The sequence below is a fragment of the Larus michahellis genome, unplaced genomic scaffold (assembly GCF_964199755.1).
Source record: "Larus michahellis unplaced genomic scaffold, bLarMic1.1 SCAFFOLD_443, whole genome shotgun sequence".
Taxonomy (NCBI): Eukaryota; Metazoa; Chordata; class Aves; order Charadriiformes; family Laridae; genus Larus; species Larus michahellis.
In genome coordinates, this window is record NW_027436238.1 from 1 (window position 1) to 27,199 (window position 27,199).

Genomic DNA, 27,199 nt, shown 5'->3' on the forward strand with positions numbered 1-27,199 from the left:
GGCGGAAAAGGGGGGGAATGGAGGAAAAGGGGGGGGAGAAATGGAGGAAAAAGGGGGGGAATGGAGGAAAAAGGGGGGGAATGGAGGAAAAAGGGGGGAATGAAGGAAAAAGGGGGGAATGAAGGAAAAGGGGGGGAATGAAGGAAAAGGGGGGGAATGAAGGAAAAGGGGGGGAATGAAGGAAAAGGGGGGGAAAGGAGGAAAAGGGGGGGGAAAGGAGGAAAAGGGGGGGGAAAGGAGGAAAAGGGGGGGGAAATGGAGGAAAAAGGGGGAGGAAATGGAGGAAAAAGGGAGGAGAAGGGGGAAATGGAGGAAAAGGGGGGGGAAATGGAGGAAAAGGGGGGGGAAATGGAGGAAAAGGGGGGGGGAATGGAGGAAAAGGGGGGGGAAATGGAGGAAAAGGGGGGGGAAAATGGAGGAAAAAGGGGGGAAATGGAGGAAAAAGGGGGGGGGCTCACCCTGGGCTGCCGGCCGGGCGACTCCTTGCCGGTGGGCTCCTGCCGGCCGTTCCGCTTGCCCCCACCGCCGCCCGCTAGCCTGGCCTGCGCCGGCACGTGCCACAAGGGCTCTGCAACGAGTCCCCGTTTTTTTCCCCCCCCCGAGCCCCCCCCCCAGCCCCAGCCAAAAACCACCACCGTCGGCGTCACCGGGGAACGGTACCACCCCAGGGTGGTGCCGCCGCCGGGACGGCGGCGTCGGTGGCACCCTCGCGGTGTGTCCCCCCCCCCCGCCCCCCCTTTCCCGGCCGCCGCCGCCCCCCCCTTACCCGCTTTGTGCCGCTCCATGGTGCTCTCGTGGCTACTGAACCCGCCGGAGGACGAGTCCCCGCTGGAAGGGCCGTCGGGGGGTTCCGAGGGCGCCCGCTGCGAGGCCGCGTACCTACAAAATCCATCAAAACCAACACCCACCCCCCCCCAACTCTACCCCCGCCCCCCCCCCCCCCCCCCGGGCAAAAATGACCCTTTTTCTCCCCAATTTGGAAGCCGGGGCCCCGCCGTCACCCACCTCTCCGGCGAGGGTTTGTAGCGGGCGTAAGTCGGGCCGACGGGGGAAGAGAAGCTTCCGGAAGGTTGGCGATAAGGTTGCGGTCGCTCGGGCCCGGCCGGCGAGGAGGAGGAGGAGGAGGAGGAGGAAGGCTGGGGGGTGTCGGGGAAGCTGAGGGGCCTGGGAGGAGGGCAGAGGGGTGGCGGGGGGGGGACAAACACACACCGGTGGCTGAGGCCACCCCTTGGGGTGGCACAAGGCAGAGCCGGGCCGGGGCCTTGTCCCCGGCATCGTCTTCATCCCGTCCCTGTCCCCATCATCATCTTCATCCCGTCCCTGTCCCCATCTCCACGCTGCCCTTGTCCCCATCCTGTCCCCGTCCCCGTCATCGTCTTCATCCCATCCCTGTCCCCACCCTGTCCCCGTCCCCAACCCCATAGTGGCCTTGTCCCCTTCGCCATCTTCATCCCATCCCTGTCCCCATCCCGTCCCCGTCCCCGTCATCATCCTCATCCTGTCCCCAGCATCGCCTTCATCCCATCCCTGTCCCCATCATCATCTTCATCCCATTCCTGTCCCCATCCCGTCCCTCTCCCCGCCATCATCTTCATCCTGTCCCTGTCCCCATCTCCATGCTGCCCTTGTCCCCATCCCTGTTGCGGCCTTGTCCCCATCATCATCTTCATCCCATCCCTGTCCCCATCCCGTCCCTGTCCCCACCTCCGTGCTGGCCTTGTCCCCATCATCATCTTCATCCCGTCCCTGTCCCCATCCTGTCCCTGTCCCCATCCCATCCCTGTCCCCATCTCCATGCTGGTTTTGTCCCTGGCATCATCTTCATCCCATCCCTGTCCCCATCCTCATCTTCATCTTGTCCTTGTTCCCCATCCTGTCCCTGTTCCCACCTCCGTGCTGGCCTTGTCCCCATCATCATCTTCATCCCATCCCTGTCCCCACCTCCATAGTGGCCTTGTCCCCTTTGTCATATTCATCCCATCCCTGTCCCAATCCTGTCCCCGTCCCCAGCATCGCCTTCATCCGTCCCTGTCCCCATCATCATCTTCATCCCATCCCTGTCCCCATCCTGTCCCCATCCCCAGCATCGCCTTCATCCCATCCCTGTCCCCATCATCATCTTCATCCCATCCCCGTCCCCATCCCATCCTTGTCCCCATCTCCATGCTGGCTTTGTCCCCATCATCATCTTCATCCCATCCCTGTCACCACCACCATAGTGGCCTTGTCCCCATCACCATCTTCATCCCATCCCTGTCCCCATCCTCATCTTCATCTTGTCCTTGTTCCCCATCCTGTCCCTGTCCCCATCTCCGCACTGGCCTTGTCCCCATCATCATCTTCATCCCATCCCCGTCCCCATCCCATCCTTGTCCCCATCATCATCTTCATCCCGTCCCTGTCCCCACCTCCATAGTGGCCTTGTCCCCATCACCATCTTCATCCTGTCCCTGTCCCCGTATCCACGCTGCCCTTATCCCCATCCTGTCCCTGTCCCCATCCCTGTCGCGGCCTTGTCCCCATCATCATCTTCATCCCATCCCTGTCCCCATCCTGTCCCTGTCCCCACCTCCGTGCTGGCCTTGTCCCAATCATCATCTTCATCCCGTCCCTGTCCCCATCCCGTCCCTGTCCCCATCTCCATGCTGGTTTTGTCCCTGTCATCATCTTCATCCCATCCCTGTCCCCATCCTCATCTTCATCTTGGCCTTGTCCCCATCATCATCCTCATCCCGCCCCTGTCCCCGTCCCCATCTCCATCTTGTCCTCCTCCCTGTCCCTGTCCCCTCCGTGTCCCCGTCCCGGTGCCTCACCTCTTGCCGTGCAGTGGCTGCGGCTCGCGGAAGGCCACGCTGGGCTGCTTGCCCACCCGGCCCGCGGCCAGCCCATGGCCCGGGGGCTCGGCCCACTTGCCGGCCGGGGGGGTGTTGTGGGAGGCCGGGCCGCTCCACTGCCAGCCAGCGTTGCTGCGGTAGGGCGGGCGGTAGCCAGACGGCAAGTTCTCCGCATCCCCCTTCGGCTCCGCGCCGCTCGGCTCCAGTGACTCGGCCCAGCCCCTGCCAAGGCGGAGGCCAGCGGTGCTTAGCGCCGAGCCGGTGGCAACCATGGCACGCGAAGCCGGTGGCAACCACGGCACGCGAAGCCGGTGGCACCCGGCACCTACGGCACATGAAGCCAGTGGCAACCGCGGCACATGAAGCCAGCGGCACCCAGCACCCGTGGCACACGAAGCCGGTGGCAACCACAGCATGCAAAGCCGGTGGCACCCGGCACCCGCAGCACACGAAGCTGGTGGCAACCACAGCACACGAAGCCGGTGGCACCCGGCACCCGCAGCACACGAAGCTGGTGGCAACCACAGCACACAAAGCCGGTGGCACCCGGCACCCGCAGCACACGAAGCCGGTGGCAACCACAGCACGCGAAGCCGGCACCACCCAGCAGCCACAGCATACGAAGCTGGTGGCAACCGGCACCCACGGCACGCGAAGCTGGTGGCAACCACAGCACGTGAAGCCAGTGGCACCCAGCACCCACGGCACACAAAGCCGGTGGCACCCGGCACCCACGGCACATGAAGTCAGCGGCAACCGCGGCACATGAAGCCAGCGGCAACCGCGGCACATGAAGCCAGCGGCAACCGGCACCCATGGCACACGAAGCCAGTGGCAACCACAGCACGTGAAGCTGGTGGCACCCGGCACCTGCGGCACACGAAGCCGGTGGCAACCACAGCACACGAAGCCAGTGGCACCTGGCACCCACGGCACGCGAAGCCGGTGGCAACCATGGCACGTGAAGCCAGCGGCAACCACAGCACGCAAAGCTGGTGGCACCCAGCACCCGTGGCACATGAAGCCGGTGGCACCTGGCACCCACGGCACACAAAGCTGGTGGCAACCACGGCACGCGAAGCCGGCAGCACCTGGTGCTCATGGCACCCGGTGCTGATGGCACACGAACCCGGCAGCAATTGGCACCCACGGCACGTGAAGCCGGTGGCACCCGGTGCTCACGGCACACCAAGCTGGTGGCACCCACGGCAACGTGAAGGCGGCGGCGCCCGGTGCTCAGGGCACACGAAACCAGTGGTGCCCGTGGCACACGAAGCTGGTGGCAGTTGACACCCACGGCACGCGAAGCCGGTGGCACTCCCGACACACGGCACGAGCAGCTGGTGGCACCCACGGCACACAAAGCCGGTGGTGACTACAGCACCCATGGCACCCCAAGCCAGCCGGTGGCGCTGCCGCCGCCACCAGGGTCCCTTTACCTGCGAGGGGCCCCGTCCTCGTGGGGCGGGATGATGACGACCTTGACGGTGACGGAGGTGCGGAGGAGGTCGATCATCTGGTCGTGGCTGAGCGTCACCACGGCCACCTTGCAGATCTCCACCAGGCGGCTGCCCTGCCGCAGGCCGGCCTGCCAGGCGAAGCCGTAGTCCTCCACCTCGGCCACCGTGCCGTCGTACTTCACGTGGAAACCCAGTTGGCCCAGTCCGTTCCTCCTCAAGGTCATGTCCACCGTCTCGCAGCCGTCCGTCACCACCTGGGGACGTGGAGGAGGACGGGGTGGGGGAGGACGTCTTGGCACCCACCCTACGGCGGCTCCGAGCCCCCCGCCTCCAGCCCCGACGCCCGCGTCTCCTCCGCGTTGGAAAACATCCCTTGGCGTTGAAGTAGGACCTACCCAAATGCCAGGGGAGGGGGGGCGAGGCCTCACCTTCAACCTCTGCACGATCTCCTTGATGTCCTCGGGGCCACCCTCAGCCGCCCGGATGAAGATGTGATCTCCTCGGCCGTAGAAGATCTTGACGGTGGAAGCGTCGGCGGTCCAGCCGATGACGTCCCCGCAGAAGCAGTTGAAGACCACCTCCTTGGCGCCCAGGTCCAGGAGGACCACGAATTCGTTGGAGATACCCAAAGCGCACGGGATTTCGGCTCCCCGGGCGAAATCCTGAGCGGAAACGCGCCAAGCGATGGCCCCCGCGCTGTGTTGCTCGGCCCCGGCGCGGGCTTTCGTCTTCTCCTTCTTCTTGGAAGCCAAGGAGATGAGGTTGAACTTGCCGGCGGAGTCGATGGGAGTGTTGGTGACGCAGTTTTCGGCCAGGTCCTTCAGATATTCCTGCCGGGTCCGCGTGGCCATGGTGTGAAATTTGTCCGATTTGTGAGCGGCGTTCTCCGCGTTGATCACCTTGGCCAGCAAGAAATCTCGGAAGACGTCGGATTTGCGGAAGGTGACGCCGTTGGGGATGGGGGGGCCGAAGGGTGGGACGTCCTTGGACCTGGTGACGGCCACACTTGGGGGGACGGAGAAGGGAACCGATTAGGGTCACCCAGCGTTAATGAAACCATGGAAACGGTTGGGTTGGAAAAGACCTTGAAGATCATCGGGCCCAACCGTTAACCCAGCGCTGCCAGGCCCACCACCCACCCATGTCCCACCACCCATCCACCCCAACCACCCGCGTCCCACCACCCATCCACCCCAACCACCCACGTCCCATCACCCAACCCAACCGCGTCCCACCCCATCCCGCCGCCCTCGCACACCAACCACATCCCACCACCCAACCACGTCCCACCTCTCAACTCAACCATGACCCACCACCCAACCACGTCCCACCACCGCTCAACCACCACCCAACCACGTCCCACCACCGCTCAACCACCTCTCAACCCCCCCAACCACGCCCCACCTCTCAACTCAACCACAACCACCGCTCCCACCACCGCTCAACCACGTCCCACCTCTCAATGCCCCCAACCATGTCCCACCACCGCTCAACCACGTCCCACCTCTCAACGCGCTCAACCACATCCCACCTCTCAACGCCCCCAACCACGTCCCACCACCGCCCAACCCCCCCAACCACGTCCCACCACCGCTCAACCACATCCCACCACCGCTCAACCACATCCCACCACCGCCCAACCCCCCCAACCATGTCCCACCACCACTCAACCACGTCTCACCACCGCTCAACCCCCCCAACCACGTCCCACCACCGCTCAACCCCCCCAACCACGTCCCACCACCGCTCAACCACGTCCCACCTCTCAACGCCCCCAACCACGTCCCACCTCTCAATGCCCCCAACCACGTCCCACCACCGCTCAACCCAACCCAACCACGTCCCACCGCTCAACGCCCCCAACCACGTCCCACCGCTCAACGCCCCCAACCACGTCCCACCACTGCTCAACCCAACCCAACCACGTCCCACCGCTCAACCCCCCCAACCACGTCCCACCGCTCAACCCAACCCAACCCAACCCAACCACGTCCCACCGCTCAACCCAACCCAACCCAACCCAACCAGGTCCCACCACCCAATCCAACCCCCAACCCAACCCCTGCTCAACCACCCCCCAAACCACGTCCCACCAACCCGACCGCCTCAACCACCCACGTCCCACCACCCACATCTCCACCACCCCTTTTAGACCCCTCCAGGGATGGTGACTCCACCACTTCCCCGGGCAGCCTCTTCCAACGCCGGACGACCCTTTTGGGTGACGAAATGGTTCCCGATATCCAAGCTACCCCTGAAGCCGCAGCCCCTCGGACACGGCGGGGGCCGGGGTGGGGGAGGCGGGGTGTGGGGGGGGACACCTCACCTATAGCAGACGTTGTCGGTGCAGGGGTTGTGGGCTCGGACGATGATGAAGACGTGCTGGAAGTGGGAGCGGATGTTTTGGGGGGTGAAGGGCAAAGCTCCGGGTTCTTGGAAGACGATGGTGACGATGTCGTTCCCTATGTGCCTCTTCCTCAGCAGCTGGAAGAGACGACGACACGGTCCCCAAACCGCCGCGCCGGCGGCAGGAAGGGGACGGAGAACCCCAAATCTGCCAGGACGGGGAGGGGGGGCATCCCCGGGGTTGGGGGCGGGGCGTGTTGGTTACCTGCTGCCGGTTGTTGGGGGTGTAGGGGAGCATGGTGGAGACGTGGAACATGATTTCGTAGTCCTGGTAGGTGGTGTAGAGGGAGTGGGTGCCGGTGGAGTCGGCTGCGGGACCAGGGGGGGAGGCAGGAGGTCAAGTAGGTCCCATACGTGTGTGTCGTGTCCATGTCCATCCCCCCCCCCCCCCCCGCCAATGCCAGCGCGTCCCCAGTGTCACTCACTCTTGGTGTCCAACTGGGCGGCGTATTTGCTGAAGGCTTTGAGGCAAACCTTCTCCCCGAGGAGGGAGAGGAACTCCTCGAAGGGGGGCCCCGCTTCCTCGTTGTTGTACATCTCCTCCTCCGAGCTCTGCCCGGCTTTGCAGTAGAGAATTCCCACCTTGTGCCTCCGGCAGAGCTGCGGGGAGACCCGGGAGGAGGCGGCGTCGGTGGCGTGGCGGGGGGGGGGATGTGTCACCCACAGGGCTCCCCGCCGCCGCGTCCCGGCCGTCCCCCCCCTCACCCCTTGCTCGTCCAGCTTGAGGAGCTGCTCGGTGACCTTGGGGGTGCTGAGGGCCAGGCGCAGGCAGTGGATGTTGAGCTCCGGGACGACGTATTCCAGGGCGTCCTTCAGCGGGAGCCCCCGCACCGTCCCGTGCTTGGTGGCGGTGGGGGTGGCGTCCTCCAGGATGGAGCCCCGCAGGGTGACAAGCTGGGAAAAAAATTGGTGGTGGGGGGGGGGGGAACCTTCAGCCAAGCGCCCCCCACCCCAACCCCACGGCCTCTGCAGGAAAACCAGTCGCAAACTGGTTTTCAGCCCCTTCCTCCCCCCGGCGGGGGCCGCACCTCGCTGGTTCGGAAGATGATCCTGTACTGGTACTGGGGGCCGTGGTCCTTGTGGTCCTCCAGCTTCTCCCGTTTGATGCTGACGGCCACCGGGCCCAGCTTCTCGTCCACCCCGAAGTAGTTGGAATGCTCTGCCGGGAGACGGGGGCATGGAGCAGCCACGGAGGTTGGGGGGGGGACGGACGGGACAGAGCGGCCCCGGGGCGGGGGGGGGCGGATAAGGACATGAAAGCGGGGGACAGAGGAGCCGGGGGATGGAAATGGGGGGGACATGGAGCCAGGGGACATGACAAAGGGGACAGAGGGGCTACGGGGGGGGACACGAAGACACAAGGAGGGGGGACAGAAGAGCTATGGGGGGGACACGAAGACACAAGGGAGGGGGGACAGAAGAGCTATGGGGGGGGACACGAAGACACAAGGAGGGGGGACAGAAGAGCTATGGGGGGGACACGAAGACACAAGGAGGGGGGACAGAAGAGCTATGGGGGGGGACATGAAGACACAAGGGAGGGGGACAGAGGAGCCAGGAGGGACATGAAGACAAAAGCGGGGGGGACATGAAGACAAAAGCGGGGGGGACATGAAGACAAAAGGGGGGGGGACATGAAGACAAAAGGGGGGGGGACATGAAGACAAAAGGGGGGGGGACATGAAGACAAAAGGGGGGGGGACATGAAGACAAAAGGGGGGGGGACATAGGAGCCAGGGGACACGACAAAGGGGACAGAGGAGCTACGGGGGGGACGCGAAGACACAAGGGGGGGGGGACGCGAAGACACAAGGGGGGGGGGACGCGAAGACACAAGGGGGGGGCGGACAGAAAAGCCAGGGGCGACACGAAGACACAAGGGAGGGGGGACACGAAGACACAAGGGAGGGGGGACACGAAGACACAAGGGAAGGGGGACACGAAGACACAAGGGGGGGGACATGAAGACACAAGGGGGGGGGACACGAAGACACAAGGGGGGGGGACACGAAGACACAAGGAGGGGGGACAGAAGAGCTATGGGGGGGACACGAAGACACAAGGGAGGGGGGACAGAAGAGCTATGGGGGGGGACACGAAGACACAAGGAGGGGGGACAGAAGAGCTATGGGGGGGACACGAAGACACAAGGAGGGGGGACAGAAGAGCTATGGGGGGGGACATGAAGACACAAGGGAGGGGGACAGAGGAGCCAGGAGGGACATGAAGACAAAAGCGGGGGGGACATGAAGACAAAAGCGGGGGGGACATGAAGACAAAAGGGGGGGGGACATGAAGACAAAAGGGGGGGGGACATGAAGACAAAAGGGGGGGGGACATGAAGACAAAAGGGGGGGGGACATAGGAGCCAGGGGACACGACAAAGGGGACAGAGGAGCTACGGGGGGGACGCGAAGACACAAGGGGGGGGGGACGCGAAGACACAAGGGGGGGGGGACGCGAAGACACAAGGGGGGGGGGACGCGAAGACACAAGGGGGGGGCGGACAGAAAAGCCAGGGGCGACACGAAGACACAAGGGAGGGGGGACACGAAGACACAAGGGAGGGGGGACACGAAGACACAAGGGAGGGGGGACACGAAGACACAAGGGGGGGGACATGAAGACACAAGGGGGGGGGACACGAAGACACAAGGGGGGGGGACACGAAGACACAAGGGGGGGGGACACGAAGACACAAGGGGGGGGGACACGAAGACACAAGGGGACAGGAATAGGGGGGACAGAGGAGCTGGGGGACAGGGGGGACATGAAGATACAATGGGGGGGACAGGAGCCAGGGGACACGACAAGGGGGACAGAGGAGGTGGGGGGGGGGACACGGGACACAAAGACACGTTGAGGGGGACAAAGGAGCCAGGGGACGATGACACGATGTGGGGGGGGGGGACAGATGAGCTGGGGGACAGGGGTGGCGGGGAGGGGGGAGAGAGGAACCAGGGGCCACGATGGGGGATGTGGGGGACACAGGAGGGACGCGACGGAGGAGCTGGGGCGCGGTGGGGGGGGGACGGGACACTGACAATGGGACATGGGGCCGGGGGGGACACAACGGAGGAGTCGGGGGGTGGAAGGGACGGGACACGGCGGGGACACGATGGAGGGGACGGGACACAGCGGGAGGGGACGCGGGGACATGGAGGAGCCGGGGCGGGGGACGGGACAGGGGGGTGCCATCACCGTGCCCTTTGCTGCCATAACGGGGAAGGAGGATGGAGGTGGGGGCGCCCCCCCCCCCCCCTCCCCGACCCTCCCCTGCCACCCAGGAAGGATCTGGGGGCCACGGGGGACACGAGGGGGCAGCACCGGCGTCCCCCAGGCTCTCCCCCCCCACACACACCCCCCCGAAATACCTTTGCCATGGAAATGGTCCCGGTAATAGCGAGCGCCGAGGTCGACGTGCTCCACGCTGTAATGTTTGAGGCGGTTGGGGTTCCTCTGCAGCTCCTTGGGGACCTCCAGCACCGAAACGCCGGCGTTGGTGGGCCGGAAGGCGAGGAGGGATTCGGGGAACGTCCCGCCGTCGGCGGCGGCTAACCCCGGCGAACCCGTCGAGGCTTTGGAGAAGCTGACGTTCCTTTCGGCGCCGCCGCCGATCTCGTTGCGGAAATGGGGACAGCTGAGGAGAAGCTCGTTGCTGGTGTTGTCCCCCACGTCGTGCTCCAAATTCTCTTTACAGTTCAGGTCCTCGGTGCTGGCGAAAGCCGGATCCGACCCTCCCAACCCGCCGGCCCGAACGGTGGCCGCCGAAGCCGCCGAGGCGCCGGTGGTGGTGTTACGGCGTTGGGCTACCACGGCGCGGTTGACGGCCACGGCGTTGAGGTCGAAGAGCATGCTCTGCACGTCGTAGTGGGCGAAGCTCTTTTGGCACACCCAGGCCTTGCCCGGTTCCGGCGGTCGCGGTTCTTCCGTCTCTTTGCCCAGTTCGCCGTCGTTTCGGCCGCTCCGGAGTTTTTTGAAGATGGAATCGCCGCCGGCGTCGCCTTTGGGACACCTCCTGCGGGGTTTTTCCTTGGATTGCGCCAACAGTTCATCCCTCCTCCCTTCCGTCTTCATGCCGGGATACGATCCCGGTGGAAAACCGGCTTCCCCGAGGCGTTCCGGCGTGACGGCTCGGCGATCCGGCTTCTTGGTCCGAAATTCGTTGAGCATATCAAAGAAGCTTTGCTCCGAGATTCCTTGGACGTCGATGGAAGAGGTGCTACCATATTCCCGGAAGAGCCCGGTGCCTCCCCTCGGTTCCGTGGCCTCCTCCGGATCGCACTCGCTCAACGTCACCTCGCTGCTGCTCCGGTGACGCAACGGTGCCAAACCCCTCGCCGGGGAGCGGGGCCACCCTTCCTGAAATTCCACGTCCTTGGAACGGCGCCGCGCCAAACGGTGAAGGGCTTTGAAGCCCGAAACGCCGGCGAGGGGCTGCTGCCCGCCGGCAAAACCCCGGCAACAAGCCGCATCCCGGTTGCCCGCGGCATCCCGGTTGCCAGCGGCATCCCGGCACGTGCCGGCGCCGACGGGGGGGTCCTTGGCGGCGTCTCTTTTGGGGGGCCAGTCGGCGATACGGGCGCGCACCCCCATTTTGGGCACGGCCGGCGTGGCGGGGGCCGGGCGAGGGGTTTCGCCTCCCGCCGTGGGCACGTTGCCATTTTGCTGCCAGAACGCCGGCGGGCAACTCTCGGCATCGACGCCGTCGTGCCGGGGAGGGCGGTGGGAGCTCATGGTCCGGAGCCGAGCCGCGGCGAGGGGAGGAGGCCGCTCATTGCCGTCGTCGCCGAAACGTCGGGTCGGCTTCGGTCGCCGCCGACCGGTCGCCGGCCAGCGAAACGCCGCGACGGCCGGCTTCGCCGCGACGCTGCCGCATGGTTCTGCGCGCTGCCGGGGGCTCACGCCGGGCGCTGCCGCGTCTGCCGGGCCATCCTGCAGCGGGGGGAAGAGGAGAAGGTGAGTCGCGCGCCGGGTTTCGCGTCAAACCGAAGATGGGTTTGGGGGGTGGAGGGGGGGGAAAGGACCATTAATGGTCCATCGAGTCCATCTTCAACTACAGCAGGTCGCTCCGAGGCCCGGCCAACTTGACCTTGAACCCTTCCAGTGACGGGGCAACCTCACCGCCACCATCAGAACACGTTTCTTCGTTAGATCGGGTCTGAATTTTCCCTTTTTTTAGCTTAAAAACCGTTCCGCCGTGACCTAGCACAACCAGAAGGCCACCACGAGGTCTACCTGGAGCCTTCTCCGCCTTGACCAAGCCCCTCCGACCATCTCTCCGCCTTGACCAAGCCCCTCCGACCATCTCTCCGCGTTGACCAGCCCCCTCTGACCATCTCTCCGCGTTGACCAGCCCCCTCCGAGCATCTCTCCGCGTTGACCAGCCCCCTCCGACCATCTCTCCGCGTTGACCAGCCCCCTCCGACCATCTCTCCGCGTTGACCAGCCCCCTCCGACCATCTCCGTGGCCTCCTCTGAAGGTCCGTGTCCTTCTAGGACCCCCAGGACGTGACGCCCCAGGTGGGATCTCACCTCCCTTAACCTATTGGCCGCTCTTCTTCTGCTCTAGCCCAGGATCCGGTCGGCTTCCCGGGCTTTTCATCCACCAGTAGCCCCAAGTCCTTCTCCATTCTCCATCCCTTCATCCCCCAGCCTGGACGGATACCGACCCAGCTGCAGGACCTTGCGTTTGCCCTGGTGGAACCTCACAAGGGTCACATGCACCCACTTCTCCAGGTCCCTCAGGTGTGTCAACCGCGCCGCACAGCTTGGTGTCATCTCTGACGTCGTCGCTCCATCGTAGAAGGTTGGTCAGGCCGGACTTGCCCTTTCTCCATCACCGGGGACCTCACCTGCCTGCCAGGACTTTCATGGAAGAGGAGCTTGACAGCTCCGTCAACCGGTTCCTGCAGGTCTCTGGGACGCACCTCATGGACTTCGAATAGTCCATCTCGGTTGGAAGGGACCCACCCAATCACCTGGTCCTGACCAATTCCCGGCTGGAGAAGAGTTGAAGCGTTATTAAAGCCATTGCCCGATGGTCCCATCTGTCCAGGTCCTCCTGTGAGACCTCTCGTCCCTCCGGTGGGTCGAGAGCACCTCCCGGTTGGGTGTCACCAGCGAACTCCAACTCCCACCTTGTCCACCAATATATTGAATTGAACCCTGAGGAGAACCGCAGGTGAGCGCTCACCAGTAGATGTGCCCCGTATCTCTTGGGGTTCCTCAGGTGGTCTTGAAATATGTAGACTTCCATCTCTTGAGGCTCCTCATGTTGTCTTGAGATACGTAACTTCTCTCTCTCGAGGTTCCTGAGGTGGTCTTGAGATATGTAGACTTCTATCTGTTGAGGTTCCTCATGTCCTCTTGAGATATGTAACTTCTACCTCTTGAGGTTCCTCAGATGGTCTTGAGATACGTAGACCTGTATCTCTTGAGGTTCCTCAGGTGGCGTTGGACCATGTAGACTTCCATCTCTTGAGGTTCCTCAGGTGGTCTTGAGCCACGTAGGCTTCCATCTCTTGAGGTTCCTCAGGTGGTCTTGAGATACGTAGAATTCTATCTGTTGAGGTTGCTCATGTCATCTTGAGATATTTAACTTCTGCCTCTTGAGGTTCCTCAGGTGGCCTTGGACCACGTAGACTTCCGTTTCTTGAGCTTCCTCAGGTGGTCCTGAAATATGGAGGACCTGGACCTCTTAAGGTTCCTCAGGTGGCCTTGAACCATGTAGACTTCCACCTCTTGAGGCCCCTCAGGTGGTCTTGACCCTGATCTTCTCCTACACTGGGAGAGGTCCCACGCTCCTACATTTCGCTCCTTGACGTCCATCCGCCCAAGAGTCATGGGAAGAGCAACCACTGCAAAAGCTCTTGAGCCCTCAGCCAGCGTTCCTGGTTTGCCGGCCCCCGCTTCGCTTCCTCCCCCAGGGAAGAAGAACCCCGAGGCCGCCCACCCCGGCGGGATGGGGACGGACAGACGGACGGAGAAGCATTAACCCGTCTGCGGTTGGCATTAACCTGCCTCCTCTCCTGTCCGGCGCTCGTCTAATCCCTGCTAATTACGCCCCAAGCCGCCTAAAAGGACATCTGTTGGGAGGGGACTGTTAAAAATCAATACCCGAAAGCCTTAATTAAACGCAGCCTAACGAGCGGGCAGCGGGTACGAAGGCAAGATCTCCTCGGAGGAACATCGCCGGCGGCCAGGTTGGCTCTCACCAACAATATCGGGGCTCCCAGCTGAGGTTTGATGACTTTTTTGGGGGGGACAACGCCCAATTTTGGGGCCTCGGCATCAACCTCCCCTTCCCCGGCTCCTCCGAGGGTAACGATATATTTGCGAAATACACACATTTCTCTCTCATTTCTAAAAAAATCCCCAAAACCCCTCATTTTCCAAAGAAAACTCCTCCTGCCTGGTTATCACAAGGACGCGGCACCTCAAAACCCTCTTTTTTGGCTGAATCCGGGAAGGAACGACTCAAAATAAGCTAAAAAAAAAAAAAATCAGCAAAATAAATGTTGGGAAGTGATTTCTAAATGCCCTTTACCTGGAAATTTAAAGGGTTTGGGATTATTCCCACAAAACGTCGACGCTTTTCCCCCAAACCGCAGCATCGCCCGCCGTCGTCACCCCTCCAAATAGACATCAGCTTGTACCAAATCCCGGCTTTTTGCCCCAAAAACCGGGGCGAAGCGGAGGGCGATTAATTAAATCCAGCCGTATACCGCTCCCGGTAGGAAAAAGACACCAAATTATGGGAATTTTGACTTAAAATTCAGCAGAGAGGGGGAAAAATAACCAGATTCAGGGATTTAAACCTAACCTTAAGGGGGTTCCGCCATCGCCCTGTGACGATTCTCACGCCGCGACACCCCCAATTCCGGGAAAAAATACCCCCAAAACCTCCTGGTTTTAATCCCCTTCTTGAAATAATCTCGTTTAATCTCTTGCCAACGAGACGAAGACGAGGAAGAGCCGGGTCCTTCGAAGGGCTCCCGGCGCTTCGTGGCTCCCCCACGTAATTTGGGGTAATAAATCGGGGAAATGGCTTAAATAACGCCTCCCCCCCCCCCGCCAACCTTGGATCAATCCCGCTCCCAAAACTGGGATTTTTGAGCCCAATCCCGCTGCTCCGGAGCCGCAGCTGTAACTTGCACATGACCCAGCCCTTCCCGGCTAACGAGAAGCTGAGGCGGGGGGGAGGGAAAAAGGTTTTAATTATTAACCACAGGCTTTTTGATAAATTAAGCGTCAGTTTTTAACTCTTTTTTAACCAAAGACGCCTCCTTCGGCCGGAGGGAAAAAGTCCGACCCTATTTCCAATTAAAAATAACGATTTAATCCTCCCTACCTCCCCGGTTGGGCCCAAAAAAGATCAAAATCACCCCAAAATTCCCCACCGGCTCTTTGCCAGGGGGTGGGGGGTGGGATGAAGCAACGCTTCCCGGGGAAAAAAAAAAAAACCGACAACCTCATCCCAGGAGTTTTTTTGGGATAAAACCGCCCCGAAAAGGTGTTTGGGGGGGGTTTAATTGGGCTTTCCCAACGCTCGTCCGGAGGCAAAACCAGCCAAGCCTCAGAGCGACCGATGGCCGAGGCAGAGAAGAAATTAGTCAAGCAATTAACGAAGAGGTTGGCAACTCTGCGCTTAATTAGGGGGTGGTTAAAGCCAAACGATCCCCATTACCAGGCAATGAGAACGCAATAAAAAAAAATAAAATAAAAAAAAAAAGGGGGGATAAAACCGGGATCGGGCCGAGGCGATCCATCGCCTCCCCGCTTTATCTGATGGAGACGCCTTAATTAACGCTAATCAAACGAAAGGGTTTTTCAACGCGGCCATAAAGGAGGACAAATTCCTACTTGCCTGAGCTGCCGGGAAGGCGTCAACGCCGAAATCCCGGCTATTCCGCTCCGGGATGGCAACGACCGAGGACGGAATTAGCCCCAAAACCCCGGGATATTTTAATCAATTAGCACGCGAAACGAAGGAGCTCGTTAGAGGTAGCCCCGCCCCTTGAAATCCCCCCGGATTTGGCCCCTCGGCGGAGTTAAATCTCTATTTTTATTATTTTTTTTTTTTTTTTGAACTTTAAGGCTGTAAAAACACGTCGGGCGAGCTGTAATCCTCGCCCGGAGGGGAGAGAGGTTGGAAGAGCCGCGAGGAAGAGGAGGAAGGCGGAGATCCTTACCGGGGGATGAAGCTCTTACGGCCTTCCCGGGCGTCCGAATTTCGGGGAAAAAAATCTGGATGAAAAGGGAAAAAAAAAACCAAAACAAAAAAAAAAACACCAAACACAAAAAACGATTAAACTTAAACAAAAGGGTGGGTCGACGTCAGCGCCGGCAACTCGAGCCGCTTCCCGGAGCGCCGTTAAAAACGGGGCAAAGCCTCAAGTTTCCCCAAAACCCCCCCAAAAAATGATAAATAAACCCTCAAAAGCGACCGCGAGGAGATAAGAGCGGCAGGCAAAGCCAGCCCAGCCGAGCAAGACCCGACCTGCCGAAACCAGGAGGGGAAGCGCAGCCAAATCCACGCCCCCCCCCCTCCAAAAAAACACCCCAAATCCTATTCCCCGCCCCCCCCTCCAAAACCCACCAAGCCGGTGAGCACCAGCGGCCTTGTTAGCGGCCAGAAATTAAGGTAAATTGGGTTTTTTTTAGCAGTGAAATGAACGGGGGGGGGGAGTGGCAGGGGGGGCAGGTGGAGGTGGGTGCCCACCCCCCCGCCCCCAATTCCTGAATAAACCCCAAAAAGGCCCCTCGCGAGGCCGCGGGTCTCTGGAGCGAAGCTCGTTCAGCGGCTCCTCATTAGCAGCGCTTCGTTAGGCGAGGCCGGCCTCGGCCTCGCAAATAGGTCAGGACGAGGCGAGTTCGACGCCGGGGATTTAATTAAAAAAAAAAAAAAAAAAAAAAAGGGGAAAATAAAATTAAATAATTAAAAACAAAACACCCCCCTCCCCCCCCCAAAAAAAAACCTAAAAAAAAAACCCCACCCCCACCAACGAAAACAACCCGCAGGAAGATTTCGCAGCCAGTTTTGGTGGTGGGGGGGGGGGCGGGTTGGTTCTTTTCGGGGGTGAAAATTAGGAAATTCGGGGTCGTGCGTCCCGTTTCCCCCCCCCCCCCCAAAAACGCTGCCCCAGGCTCATTTGCATAATATCCCCATCGTTTCCCTGCTTTTAATTGCTCGGCGGGAGGCGGCTTCGCAACGCTCGGGGAGGGGTTTTTATTAGTTTTTATTATTATTTGCCCGACGCTCCTGCCGACGTGGCACCTGCGCGGGCTCCCCCGCCCCCAAAATCGCCCCAAATAAACCCCTTTTTTTTTTTTTTTTTTTTTACCCCTAAACCAGGAAAAATAAACCCCGCTTTTTGTGATCTGGGTGCGCCCCCCCCCCCCCCCCGGTCATCAAACAAATCCTATTTACACCGGGGACAAAGGGAATAATCCGGCGCCGGTTTCGCTTCGGCGCTCAGGCAAACCCCCGGCTGGGTTTTCAGGGGGAAATCTGGGGGTTTGGGGGGGCATTTCTGGCTCTATTCCCCCCCCCCCCTTTAAAAAAAAAACCAAACCATAATTCCAGCGGAACAGCTTTTTAAAGGGGAATTTGGGAGGCAGAATGAAGTTTAATCTTAATAAAACCTTGATTTTATAGTTATATTTATAACGTTATTACACCGAGCGAGTGCTGGTGGGAAATATTGTCGTCCCCCCTCCCTCAAAAAATACAAGTTCTGGGTTCCACCCCCCCCAGCCCTGCGACGTACCCAAAACCACGTGGTTTAACCTTAAAAAAGAAGCGGGCTGCCTTCTCCACGCGGATTTGTTCCCCGTCGAACGCTGTGGGAGGGGAAAAAAATGATATTAATGAAGCTTCTCCTAACGAGGCGGGGGGGGTTCATTAAAGCCTTTGCACCCCGGTGTGAAATTCCGCCCCCCCCGCCCCCAGCTGACACCAGTGGGGTTTTTTTTATTTAAAATTCGATAAAATAAGGCAAAACTCCACACGAACCCATAGGTTTGGGCAAATCGTGTGTGTGTCGTTCCCCCGCCCCCCCCCCCCCAAATTTGAATTAGGGCAGGTTGGGGTGGGCCATAAGGGGGTGCCCCCCCCCAATATCTGCTCCCTGCAAGAGTCGGGGGGGGGGGGGGTGTGGTAGCGGTGGGGTGACTCCCTTGATGGCATCATTCCCCCCTCGTTGCGGGGGGAGCCCCACCACAGGGCACACAAAGGGTCGTTCCGCCCCCCCCCCCCCAAAAAAAGGGGGGACAGGCCTCCATAGGACCCCAAGTGCACCAGCCCCCCCCCCCCAACGACCACATAAGCCCCCCCATGAATCCCCAGTTCCCCCCTGCCAGGCCTCAGACCTCTCCCCCCCACAACAAAGCCCCCAGCCCCCCTAAGTTCCCCCCCCCAAAAAGGCCCAGGGCCCCCCCAGAACCAAAGGTCTCTCCCCCCACCCCAATGAAACCCCAGGACCCCCCCAAACCCCCTGCACAAAGGCCAAGGCCTCCCCCCCCAGCAATGAAACCCCAAGCCCCCCCCCAAACCCCCTCCTCTGCCAAGGCCAAGGCCTCCCCCACCCCAAAAAGCCGCAGCCCCCCCCAAATCTCCCCCCCCATCCTCACAAAGCCCCACGGCCCCCCCAAACCCCCCCTCCACGAAGGCTAAGCCCCCCCCCAAATCCCCAGGCCTCTCCCTGCTCCTCATGAAGCCCCAGGGCCCCCCCCTAGAAGTGCCAAGGCCCCCCCAAACCCCCTCCTCCACCAAGGCCAAGGCCTCCCTCCCCCCTCAACGCCCGCGGCCCCCCCAGATCCCCCCCAGAAGCTCCAACCTCCCCCCCCACCAAGACCAAGGCCTCCCTCCCCCCTCAAAGCCACAAGCCCCTCAAAACCCCGCCCCCCCCCAAAGCCCCAGGCCTCCCCCCGCTCCTCGCGAAGCCCCAGGGCCCCCCCAAACCCCAAGGCCTCTCCCTCCAACACACCCCCCCGTCCCCCCTCCCCGCGCAGGGGCCGCTGGGAGTTGTAGTCCCCTCTCTCCCCCCCCCCCCCAATCCCCACCCATCCCCACCCCCCACCCGCCCCAGGCCGTACCCCAAGCCTCCAACTCCCGGCAGCGCCGTCCGCCGCCCTCCGGCCGGCAGGAGAAAGCCGGAGGCTGCCCGGGGGACCCTCCCGCCGCCCGGTCCAGGCCCAAGGCCAGGCCCAGGCCCCAGGCCCAAGGCCCGGGCCCGCCCTGACAGGAGGCGGCGGCGGCCGCGGCAGCACACCGGTTCCCCGTCCGTCCCCCCCGGGCCTCCGGGGGAGACTGAGGCGGCGCGAGGCGCGTTGGGGGGCGGGGGGGGGGTCACTCACCCGGCGGCGCGCGGGCACGGGCCAATCGGGGGGCTGCGAGCGGCGCGAGGGCAGCCTGCGGCCGGCGCGCGCGGCGGCGGCGGCGGGAGGGGCGTGGCCTGGAGGGAGGGGGGGGCGCGGCCTGGAGGGGAGGGGCTGGGGTCTTTGCGGGGAGGGGGCGTGGCTTCGGAAGGCTCTTAAAGGGGCCGCGCCCTGGTTGGGTTTGGAGCGGGGGGAGGGAAGGGAAGGGAAAGCCCGGAGGGCGGGGAGGTGGCCCCGCCCACGCTCGCGTCTCTGATTGGCCGGGGCGCGGGCGGCTCATTTGCATAGAGGGCGCGGGCGGGAGCGGTTCCTGGCGGTGCACACGCGTGTCCGGCTGCGTGTACGTGTGTGTCCGGCTGCGCACACGCGTGTCTCTCTCTGGCAGGGCACACACGTGTCCGTCTGTGTGCACACGTGTGTCCGGCTGCGCACACGCCTGTCTCTGGCTGGGCACATGCATGTCTCTGGCACTGCACACGCGTGTCCGGCTGCGTGTACATGTCTCTGGCAGTGCACACGCGTGTCCGGCTGCGTGTACATGTGTGTCCTGCTGTGCACACACATGTCCGGCTGCGCACACGTGTCTCTGGCAGTGCACACGCGTGTCCGGCTGCCTGTACATGTGTGTCCTGCTGTGCACACGCATGTCCGGCTGCGCACACGCGTCTCTGGAGGTGCACATGCGTGTCCAGCTGCGTGTACATGTGTGTCCTGCTGTGCACACGCGTGTCTGGCTGCGTGTACGTGTGTCTGCCTGTGCACACGTGTGTCTCTGGCAGTGCACACGCGTGTCCGTGTGTGTGCACACGTGTGTCTGGCTGCGCACACGCGTGTCTCTGGCAGTGCACACGCGTGTCCGGCTGCGTGTCCGTGCCTCGTCTGTCAGCCCCCCCCCCAGTCCTGTGTGTGCACACGCGTGTGCGTGTCCCCCCCACCCTTGCCCAGGAGGCACCGAGACTGACCCCCCCCCACCACCACCCGGGAACATGGGGAGCCCCCCCCCTCCCCGGGACGAGGGGGGGCAGCTATAGGGGCCGGGGGGAGCTATAGGGGGCTGGGGGCGGGTAGCTATAGGGGCTGGGGGGAGCTATAGGGGATGGGGGGGGAGCTATAGGGGGCTGGGGGGGTAGTTATAGGGGCTGGGGGGCAGCTATGGGGGGCTGGGGTGAGCTATAGGGGATGGGGGGGCAGCTATAGGGGATGGGGGCAGCTATTGGGGTCTGGGGGGGTAGCTATAGGGGCTGGGGGGCAGCTATAGGGGGCTGGGGGAGTAGCTATAGGGGCTGGGGGGCAGCTATAGGGGAGATGGGGAGCAGCTATGGGGGGCTGGGGGGAGCTATAGGGGATGGGGGGGCAGCTGTAGGGGAGGGGGGCAGCTATAGGGGGCTGGGGGAGTAGCTATAGGGGCTGGGGGGGCACCTATAGGGGATGGGGGGGCAGCTACAGGTGTCTGGGGGGCAGCTATAGGGGCTGGGGGGGCAGCTATAGGGGGTGTACGCTATGGGGTACGCCCCCCACCCCATAGAATGCCACTGGCGGGGGGGGGGGGGGGGCAAAAAACCACAGGGCACAAAGCAGAGAGGAAAAGGGGGGTTTTATGGGGGGGGGCTTTGGCATCAAGGGGGGGCCCCCCCAAAATCTCCCCCTCCCCCCCCCAGGTCCGCGGTGGGGGGGGGGGGGGGGGACGACAACACACAGAGGGTTGTGGGGCAGCGTGGCCCCCCAGAAGTGAAGGCACGATGTGGGGTGGAGGGGGTGCGTGGGGGGGGTCCTGCCCCCCCCCTTAAAACGCCGTCTCGTTGAGGCGGGATTTGGGGGGGACAATGGGGAGGGCGGCATCAGCGGCGGGGGGGGGGGCACCAGGGGGGCCCCCAATCCTGGGCTGGGGGGAAGGCGGGGGGGGGTTGGAATGGAGGGGGGGCCGCCGGGGTGTGGGGGGGGCCCGGAGGTTTTTGCTTTTGCCCCCCGAAAACCGAGGGGTTTGGGGGGGGTCGGGCTGGGGCGGGGGGGGGGCCAAGCGCTGGGCCAGCTCCTGGCAGCGCTCCACGAAGCTGCCGGCCCCCCCCCGGGGACCCCCAGAATAAAGGGGGGGCCCCTCCGCTCCCCCCTCCCAGCGAGCGGGGTTGGGGGGGGGGGGCGGCCCGTTTTGGGGGGGGGGCGGGGGGGGGACGGAAGCGGCGTCTCCCCCCGGCTGGGCCCCTGCGAGCGGAGGCTGCGGAGGAGAAAAAAAATAAGGGGGTGGGGTGGCACCCCCAAAAAATTTCGGGGGGGGGGGGGAATAGTGTGTGTGGGGGGGTTTCCTACCTGGGGGGGCCAGGGGGGCCAGTTAAAGCCAAATCGCACTGGTCCAGTTGCTGCAACAGCTCCTCTTCCGTCAAACCGTCGGATTCTGGGGGGGGGGCGGGGGGGGGGGGAATGAGGTTGGGGTTATTTTGGGGGGGGGGGGACCCCAAAAATCCACCTGTGCCCCCCCCCCCACCCCCTCCACGGGTCCCCGGGGGCTTGGCCAGCGCCTCCAGGGGGGTGGTGGCCATGGGGGCGGGGGGGGGGGTTGAGTTATAGGGCCGGGGTATAGGGCTGGGGAGGGCTATGGGGGGGCCAAGCTTCTGGGGGGGGGCGTAAGATGAGGGTCCTGTGCTTTTTTTGGGGGCGGGCACCCCAAAAATGGTCCCGTCCCCCCCCCGCAGGTCCCTGGGGGCTTGGCCAGTGCCTCCAGGGGGGTGGTGGCCACGGGGGTCCTTAGCCATAGGGTCAAGCTATTCCGCAGGGTGAAGGGGGAGGATTTTGGGGGGGTGGGGGGGGGGCACCCCAAAAAATGGTCCTGTGTCCCCCCCCAAGCCCCGTGGTGGGTCCCCAGGGGCTTGGCTAGCGCCTCCAAGGGGGTGGTGGCCACGGGGTCCTTAGCCATAGGATCAAGCTATTCCGCAGGGTGAAGGGGGAGGATTTTAGGGGGCTGGTGGGGGGGGGGGCACCCCAAAAATGGTCCCGTTCCCCCCCCCCCGCCGCGGCGGGTACCTGGGGGCTTGGCCAGGGCCTCCATGGCGGTGGTGAGGTCCCAGAGCTGGAGGCTGCCGTTGGCGTGGCCGGTGAAGAGGCAGCGGCGCGGGCGGGAGCCGATGCGGCTGGAGCCTTCGCACTCCTGCACCGTGAAGGCCGTGATGGCGGCGCCGTCCACTGCCCGCACCTCGCAAATCCTTCAAGGCGGAGAGGGAGGGGGGAAACCTTCCGTAACCCCGGCGGAATTTCCACACGACCCCCCCCTGCCACTTCGCCGTCGGCACCCACCGTTTGCCGGTGGACGAGAGCCGGACGAAGACTTGACACGCGTCCGGCACCACCCGTTGGATGAAAACCTGCTCCTCGTCCCGTTCGCCGAAGGGTCCTGAGGATAAAACAACCCCCCCAACTTCAACACTCATCCTACGCCGCGTCCGGCCCCCCCCCCAAATCCCGGCGGGGGGGGTTTGATACCGATATCGGTGCCGGCGGCGCCTTCCAGCTCATCCAAGGCCAGGATTTTGAAGGAAGCCAAGGGGTGGACCCGGGTTGGGTGGAAATCATCCCGCGGAAGCGCGTCACCGTCCAGGTGCGGACGTGGTTGTTGTCGGCACAAACTTGGGAAGAAGAGGGGGAAGAACGGGAAGACCGAGGCCGGAGGCGGGGGGGAGAGGTTTCCACGTGGTAAAGGGAGGGGGGTTCCCCCCACCCCGGCGCCGGCGCTCACCGGAGATGAGGTGTTTTTCCGACAACATGATTTTGGTGACGGGGCTGCGGTGGACGGTGAAGGTTTGGAAGAGTTGAGGGCCGGAACCCACCGTTTCGGGGTGTTGGACGATGACCCGCACCACCCCCGAACTGGTGCCGTAAGCGATTTCGATCCAGTTGCCGCTGTCACCTAAAGACGCCGCCCCCTCCCAGTAACAAACTGGGAGGGTGAGGCACATCCCCCCCCCTCCCCGCGGCGAAGAGAACGGCCTTACTGGTTTTGGGGGTGAGGTAGACGCTGAGGGCGGTGACGGCGTCTTCGGTGGGGTCGCGGTAAAGCTCCGTCACCAGCAGGTCGTTGTCCTTCATGCGCAGGGGGAACTTCTGAACGTCTTGGGGGGGGGACACACGCAGGGCGAAGGGGACGGTGACGGCGGTGGCACTGCCACCACCGGGGTGGGGGGTCAGAGCCGCGTCACCGGCGCTCACCCACGTAGTAGATGGAGCCGTTGTTGCAGCCGAGGAGGAGGAAGGTGCCGGCGGCATCGTAGCTGTTGATGGGGACGACGTCTTGGATCTACGGGAGAAGGCGGTTTGGAGGGACGATTTGGGGACAATCCGCCAGCGGTGACACACACCCACCCCCCCCCCCCGCCTCATATAACCTGCCAGTGCTTGGTGACGGCGTTCCAGACGCCGATTTTGCCGGTGTGGCTGGTGGCGATGAGTTGGTTGCCCACGAAGAAGATGGCTTCCACCGGCACCCCGAGGTGGAAGACGCCTGGGCCAGGAGGAGACGCCCCAGAGAGGCCCCGCAACCCGTCGAGATCCTCCGAGATCACGGAGGATGAGGATGGAGGGGAGGGGAGGAGGGGGGGGAAGGTGGGCTCTCACCGATCTCGTTGCCGTTGCCGTCGGCTTGCAGGGCCCAGAGGATGATCTCGGTGCAGGAGGCGGCGGCCACCATCTTGTCGTGGTCGCCCAAGGCTCCACCCAACACCTTGGCGTTGAGGGCCACCCGCTCGATCACCCAGTCCAAGCGGGGGCTGGAGAAGACTTGCTGCCACCCCGAGGTCTCCTTCACCCTGGGGACAAGCAGAAGGCGGTCAGTTGCCGGGGGGGGGGGGAAGGGGGGGGAGGTGGCCGCCCAGTCCGTCTCTCCCAGTTCCTCCCAGTTTACCTATAGCAGACCAGGAACTGGGCGTAAGCCACGGCGATCCAGTTGTGATGCCCGCAGACGATGCGCACCGCCCCCGGCTCGTTGGCTAGGTTGGGGGGGGTCGGGGGGGGGAAAAAAACCAAAACCAAACCCGCTCCATAAAACTCAACGCCGCGGCGTTGGAAGGCCGAAACCTTCTCCCGGCGGTTCCCGGTCTTACCGGCGGTCGGGTGTCGCTCCTCCAAGAGGCGTCCCACCAAGCCGGCGTTGCCCAGGCCGGGGGGCATGGTGTGACTGCGCCGCACGGGGGCGCGGTCGGGCGGGGGGGCAAACGGGCCACCGGCTGCGGCCCCGCCAGGCTGTGCCGGTTCCGGCGTTTGGCCGGTAAAACTGCGGAGCGGAGCCGGGAGGGGGGGGGGCCACAAAAAGAAAAATAATTAAGGGGTGGGTGGGTATTTGCACCCCACGCCGCGTCGCTTATGGGGGGGGGGGGTTGGATTTACCTGGGGGGGGCAGGTACCCGTTGAAGAGGACGCTGCCGCAAGACGAACGCTCCAGTTCCTCCCGGAGCTGCAAGCGGCGAACTTTAAAAAAGGGGGGGGGGGGGGGCGAAAAGCGCAAGAATTTTGAGGGGGGGGGAGGTGGGGGCGTGAATCCCCGAATTGGGAATCTTTGCCCCCTCCCCGCCCCCCCCGAAATTGTCACCTAAAGGGGTGATGCCGTAAAACTGGGCTTCGTGGAGGAGGAGGGAGACGCTGACGCCGCGGGGGTCCAGCTCTTTGGTGCGGAGGAAATTGAGGATGGGGGCGAAGACGGTGGGGTCCCGGTCGATGAAGATCTTTATTTTCATGGCGGGGGGGGGGGGGGGGGGGGGAAGAGGTGTGGATATAAAATATTTGGGGGGACACCCCACCGCCCCCCCCCCCTTCCTTCCTTCCCAGCCCCGGACTCACCGCTCCCGTCTCATCCTTCAAGGTGGAGATGCGGCCGCTCAGGAGGCTGGGGGGGGAGGGGGGGGGAAAGATGGGGGGGTTTAGGCTCCCAAGACCCCCCCCGCTTTATCCCCGAGGGGGGGGGGTGTCTGTCTGTGTCTGCCCTCCCCCCCCCCCCCCCCCCCCCCCCCCCCGCCATCACCTGGAGAAGAAGGAGTCGGAGATCCAGGTCAGGGTCTGGCGGGATGTGCTGAACCTGTTGGGGGGGGGAGGGAGGGGGGGGTCAGAGCGGGGCTGGGGGGGACACACACACCCAGTAAAACCCCGGGGGGGGGCAGAGAAACCGGGGGGGGGGGGACAAAAAACTTGGGAGGGGGAGAAATTCCAGGGAAGAGGGGAAGAAAGCTCGCGAGGGGAGCAGAAAGACACCGGGGGGGGGGCAAAAAAAGCCTCGGGGGGGGAGTGGAAAAACCGGGGGGGGGGCAAAAAAGCCGGGGGGGGGGGATAAAGACTCGGGGAGGGGCAGAAATCCCGCGGGGGGGGGGCACAAAGGCACCTTGGAGGGGGGAGAGGAGCTTGGGGGCCCCCGAAAAAACCCGCGGGGGGGGGGGCCAGAAAGAGCCTGGGGGGGGTAGAAATCCCGGGGGGGGGGGCAATGAAGAGTAGCGGGGGGGGGGAAGAAACTCTCCGTCGGGGCAGAAAGACGCGGGGGGGGGGGGGCAAAAACCTCGGGGGGGGGGGCAAAAAGACCCCGGGAGAGGGCCCAAAATTCTTCGAGGGGGGGGCAAAAGACCCGGGGGGGAAGGGGGGGGGGCAATATCCTCGGGGAGGGGCAGAAAGAGCCGGGGGGAGGGTGGTTTATAAAGACCCTGGAGGGGGCAGAAAGTTTGCGGGGGGGGTGGGAAAGACCCGGGGGGCAAAAGTCTTGGGGGGGGAACAGAAAGACCCTGGGGGGGTATAAAGACCGGGGGGGGGGGGGGCAGAAAGTCGTGGGCGGGGAAGGCCCTGGGGGGGTATAAGGACCCCGGGGGAGGGCAAAAAGTCTTGAGGGGGACAGAAAGACCCGGGGGGGGGGGGCAAGGGGGGACCTGAGGGGTTTGGGGGGGTCCGAGGGGGTGGGGGGGGTGTCAGGGAGAGCCCGGGGAGGGGCGGGGGGAACGGGGAGGGACGGGGGACCGGGGGGGACCCGGAAGTCTGAGGGGGACACACACACCGGGAGAACCCGGAAGTCTGAGGGGGAAGCCGGAAGGATGGGGGGGGGAACGGACGGACACCGGGGGGACCGAGGGGAAGCGGAGAGGTCCCGGGAGGGTCCCGGGGGGGTCCCACGCGCCTCTTGCCGCCCACGTTGAGCTGCACGACCTCCGCCCCGGGCCGCGCCGCCCCTCCCGGCGCCGCCATGGCCGCCCGGCGCTGCCGCTTCCGCCCGGCAGGCGGTCCCGCCCCCCGTCCGCCGCTCCTCATTGGTCGTTCCACGCCGGCTCCCCGCCTTCCGCCTCTCGCTATTGGCCTGTCCGACGAGGCCCGACTCCCGCGCCGATTGTCCTCGCTCATTGGCGGAGCGCCGTGTCAGTCAGGCCCAGCCCGCCCTTTCTTAAAGGGCCAGCAGCATCACTTCAGGGGGCGGCACCGAGCGCATCGCCCCCCCCGCAACCTTATTAGACCCCCCCCCCCGGCACCTCAGACCCCTCCCAGCACCCCTAGGCCCCCCCCCAGCCCCATAGAAGCCCCTCCCGAGCCCCCCCGAACCCTCAGACGCCCCCAAAACCCCAGTTCCACCCCCCCGAACCCCCGAGGGATGCCCCCAGCCCCAGAGACGCTCTTAACCCCCCCATAGACCCCCCCCCCAACCTTTCCAATGACCCCCCGGCCCCCAGAACCCCCCCAGCCCCTCCATAACTCCCAACCCCCCCCCCCCCGGGGTGCCCCCCCAAGCCCCAAGGACCCCTTTAACCCCCCCAGCCCCCCGACGCCCCCCCCCGAAACCCTAGATGCCCCCTCGAACCAGCCCCCCCCCCCCCCGACTTCCCCCCCAGGAGGCCCCCCAACCCCCCCAGCCCGCCCCCCCCAAGCCCCACACACACCCCCCGGGGGGGTCCTTCCTGCTCCTTTATTTTTGGGGTGCGGGGGGGGGGGGGGGGGTGTGTGCAGCGGGGGGGGGGGGGTGTTTATTACATTTATACAGTCACAGCGCGGCGCTCGGGCCCGGGGGGGGGGGGGCCCAGGGTGGGGGGGGTGGGTGGGCGGGGGGGGTGTCAAGTGCTTGGGAGGCGGGGGGGGGGTGTGTTTATTTGGGGTTATTTTCCTGGCTTTTGGTAAAAT

The 27,199-nt window shown here is 63.8% G+C and overlaps 2 protein-coding genes across 2 annotated transcripts; both read right to left on the minus strand.

Moving 5' to 3' along the window:
* Positions 1–448: 448 nt before the first annotated feature.
* Positions 449–17,291, minus strand: LOC141737126 (signal-induced proliferation-associated 1-like protein 3; the record flags this gene model as incomplete). Its single annotated transcript, XM_074571742.1, has 13 exons — positions 15,895–17,291; positions 10,075–11,635; positions 7,729–7,859; positions 7,406–7,594; positions 7,126–7,300; positions 6,906–7,009; positions 6,621–6,778; positions 4,723–5,299; positions 4,274–4,548; positions 2,814–3,056; positions 1,006–1,164; positions 767–879; positions 449–568 (listed from the first exon to the last, which is right to left on the minus strand). Coding segments are annotated over exons 2-13 (3,607 nt in total), but the record flags the coding sequence as incomplete, so codon positions are not given.
* On the minus strand, positions 13,284–26,461 carry LOC141737127 (SH3KBP1-binding protein 1-like). The gene is given in 22 exon segments (XM_074571743.1): positions 13,284–13,375; positions 15,566–15,574; positions 18,800–19,013; positions 20,600–21,293; positions 21,386–21,470; positions 22,097–22,275; positions 22,367–22,463; positions 22,553–22,612; positions 22,615–22,695; positions 22,806–22,976; positions 23,062–23,178; positions 23,276–23,363; positions 23,452–23,567; positions 23,681–23,871; positions 23,967–24,051; positions 24,166–24,256; positions 24,259–24,335; positions 24,449–24,529; positions 24,651–24,783; positions 24,899–24,944; positions 25,080–25,133; positions 26,211–26,461. Coding segments are annotated over 22 exon segments (2,982 nt in total). The 5' UTR covers positions 26,432–26,461.
* Positions 26,462–27,199: the final 738 nt, after the last annotated feature.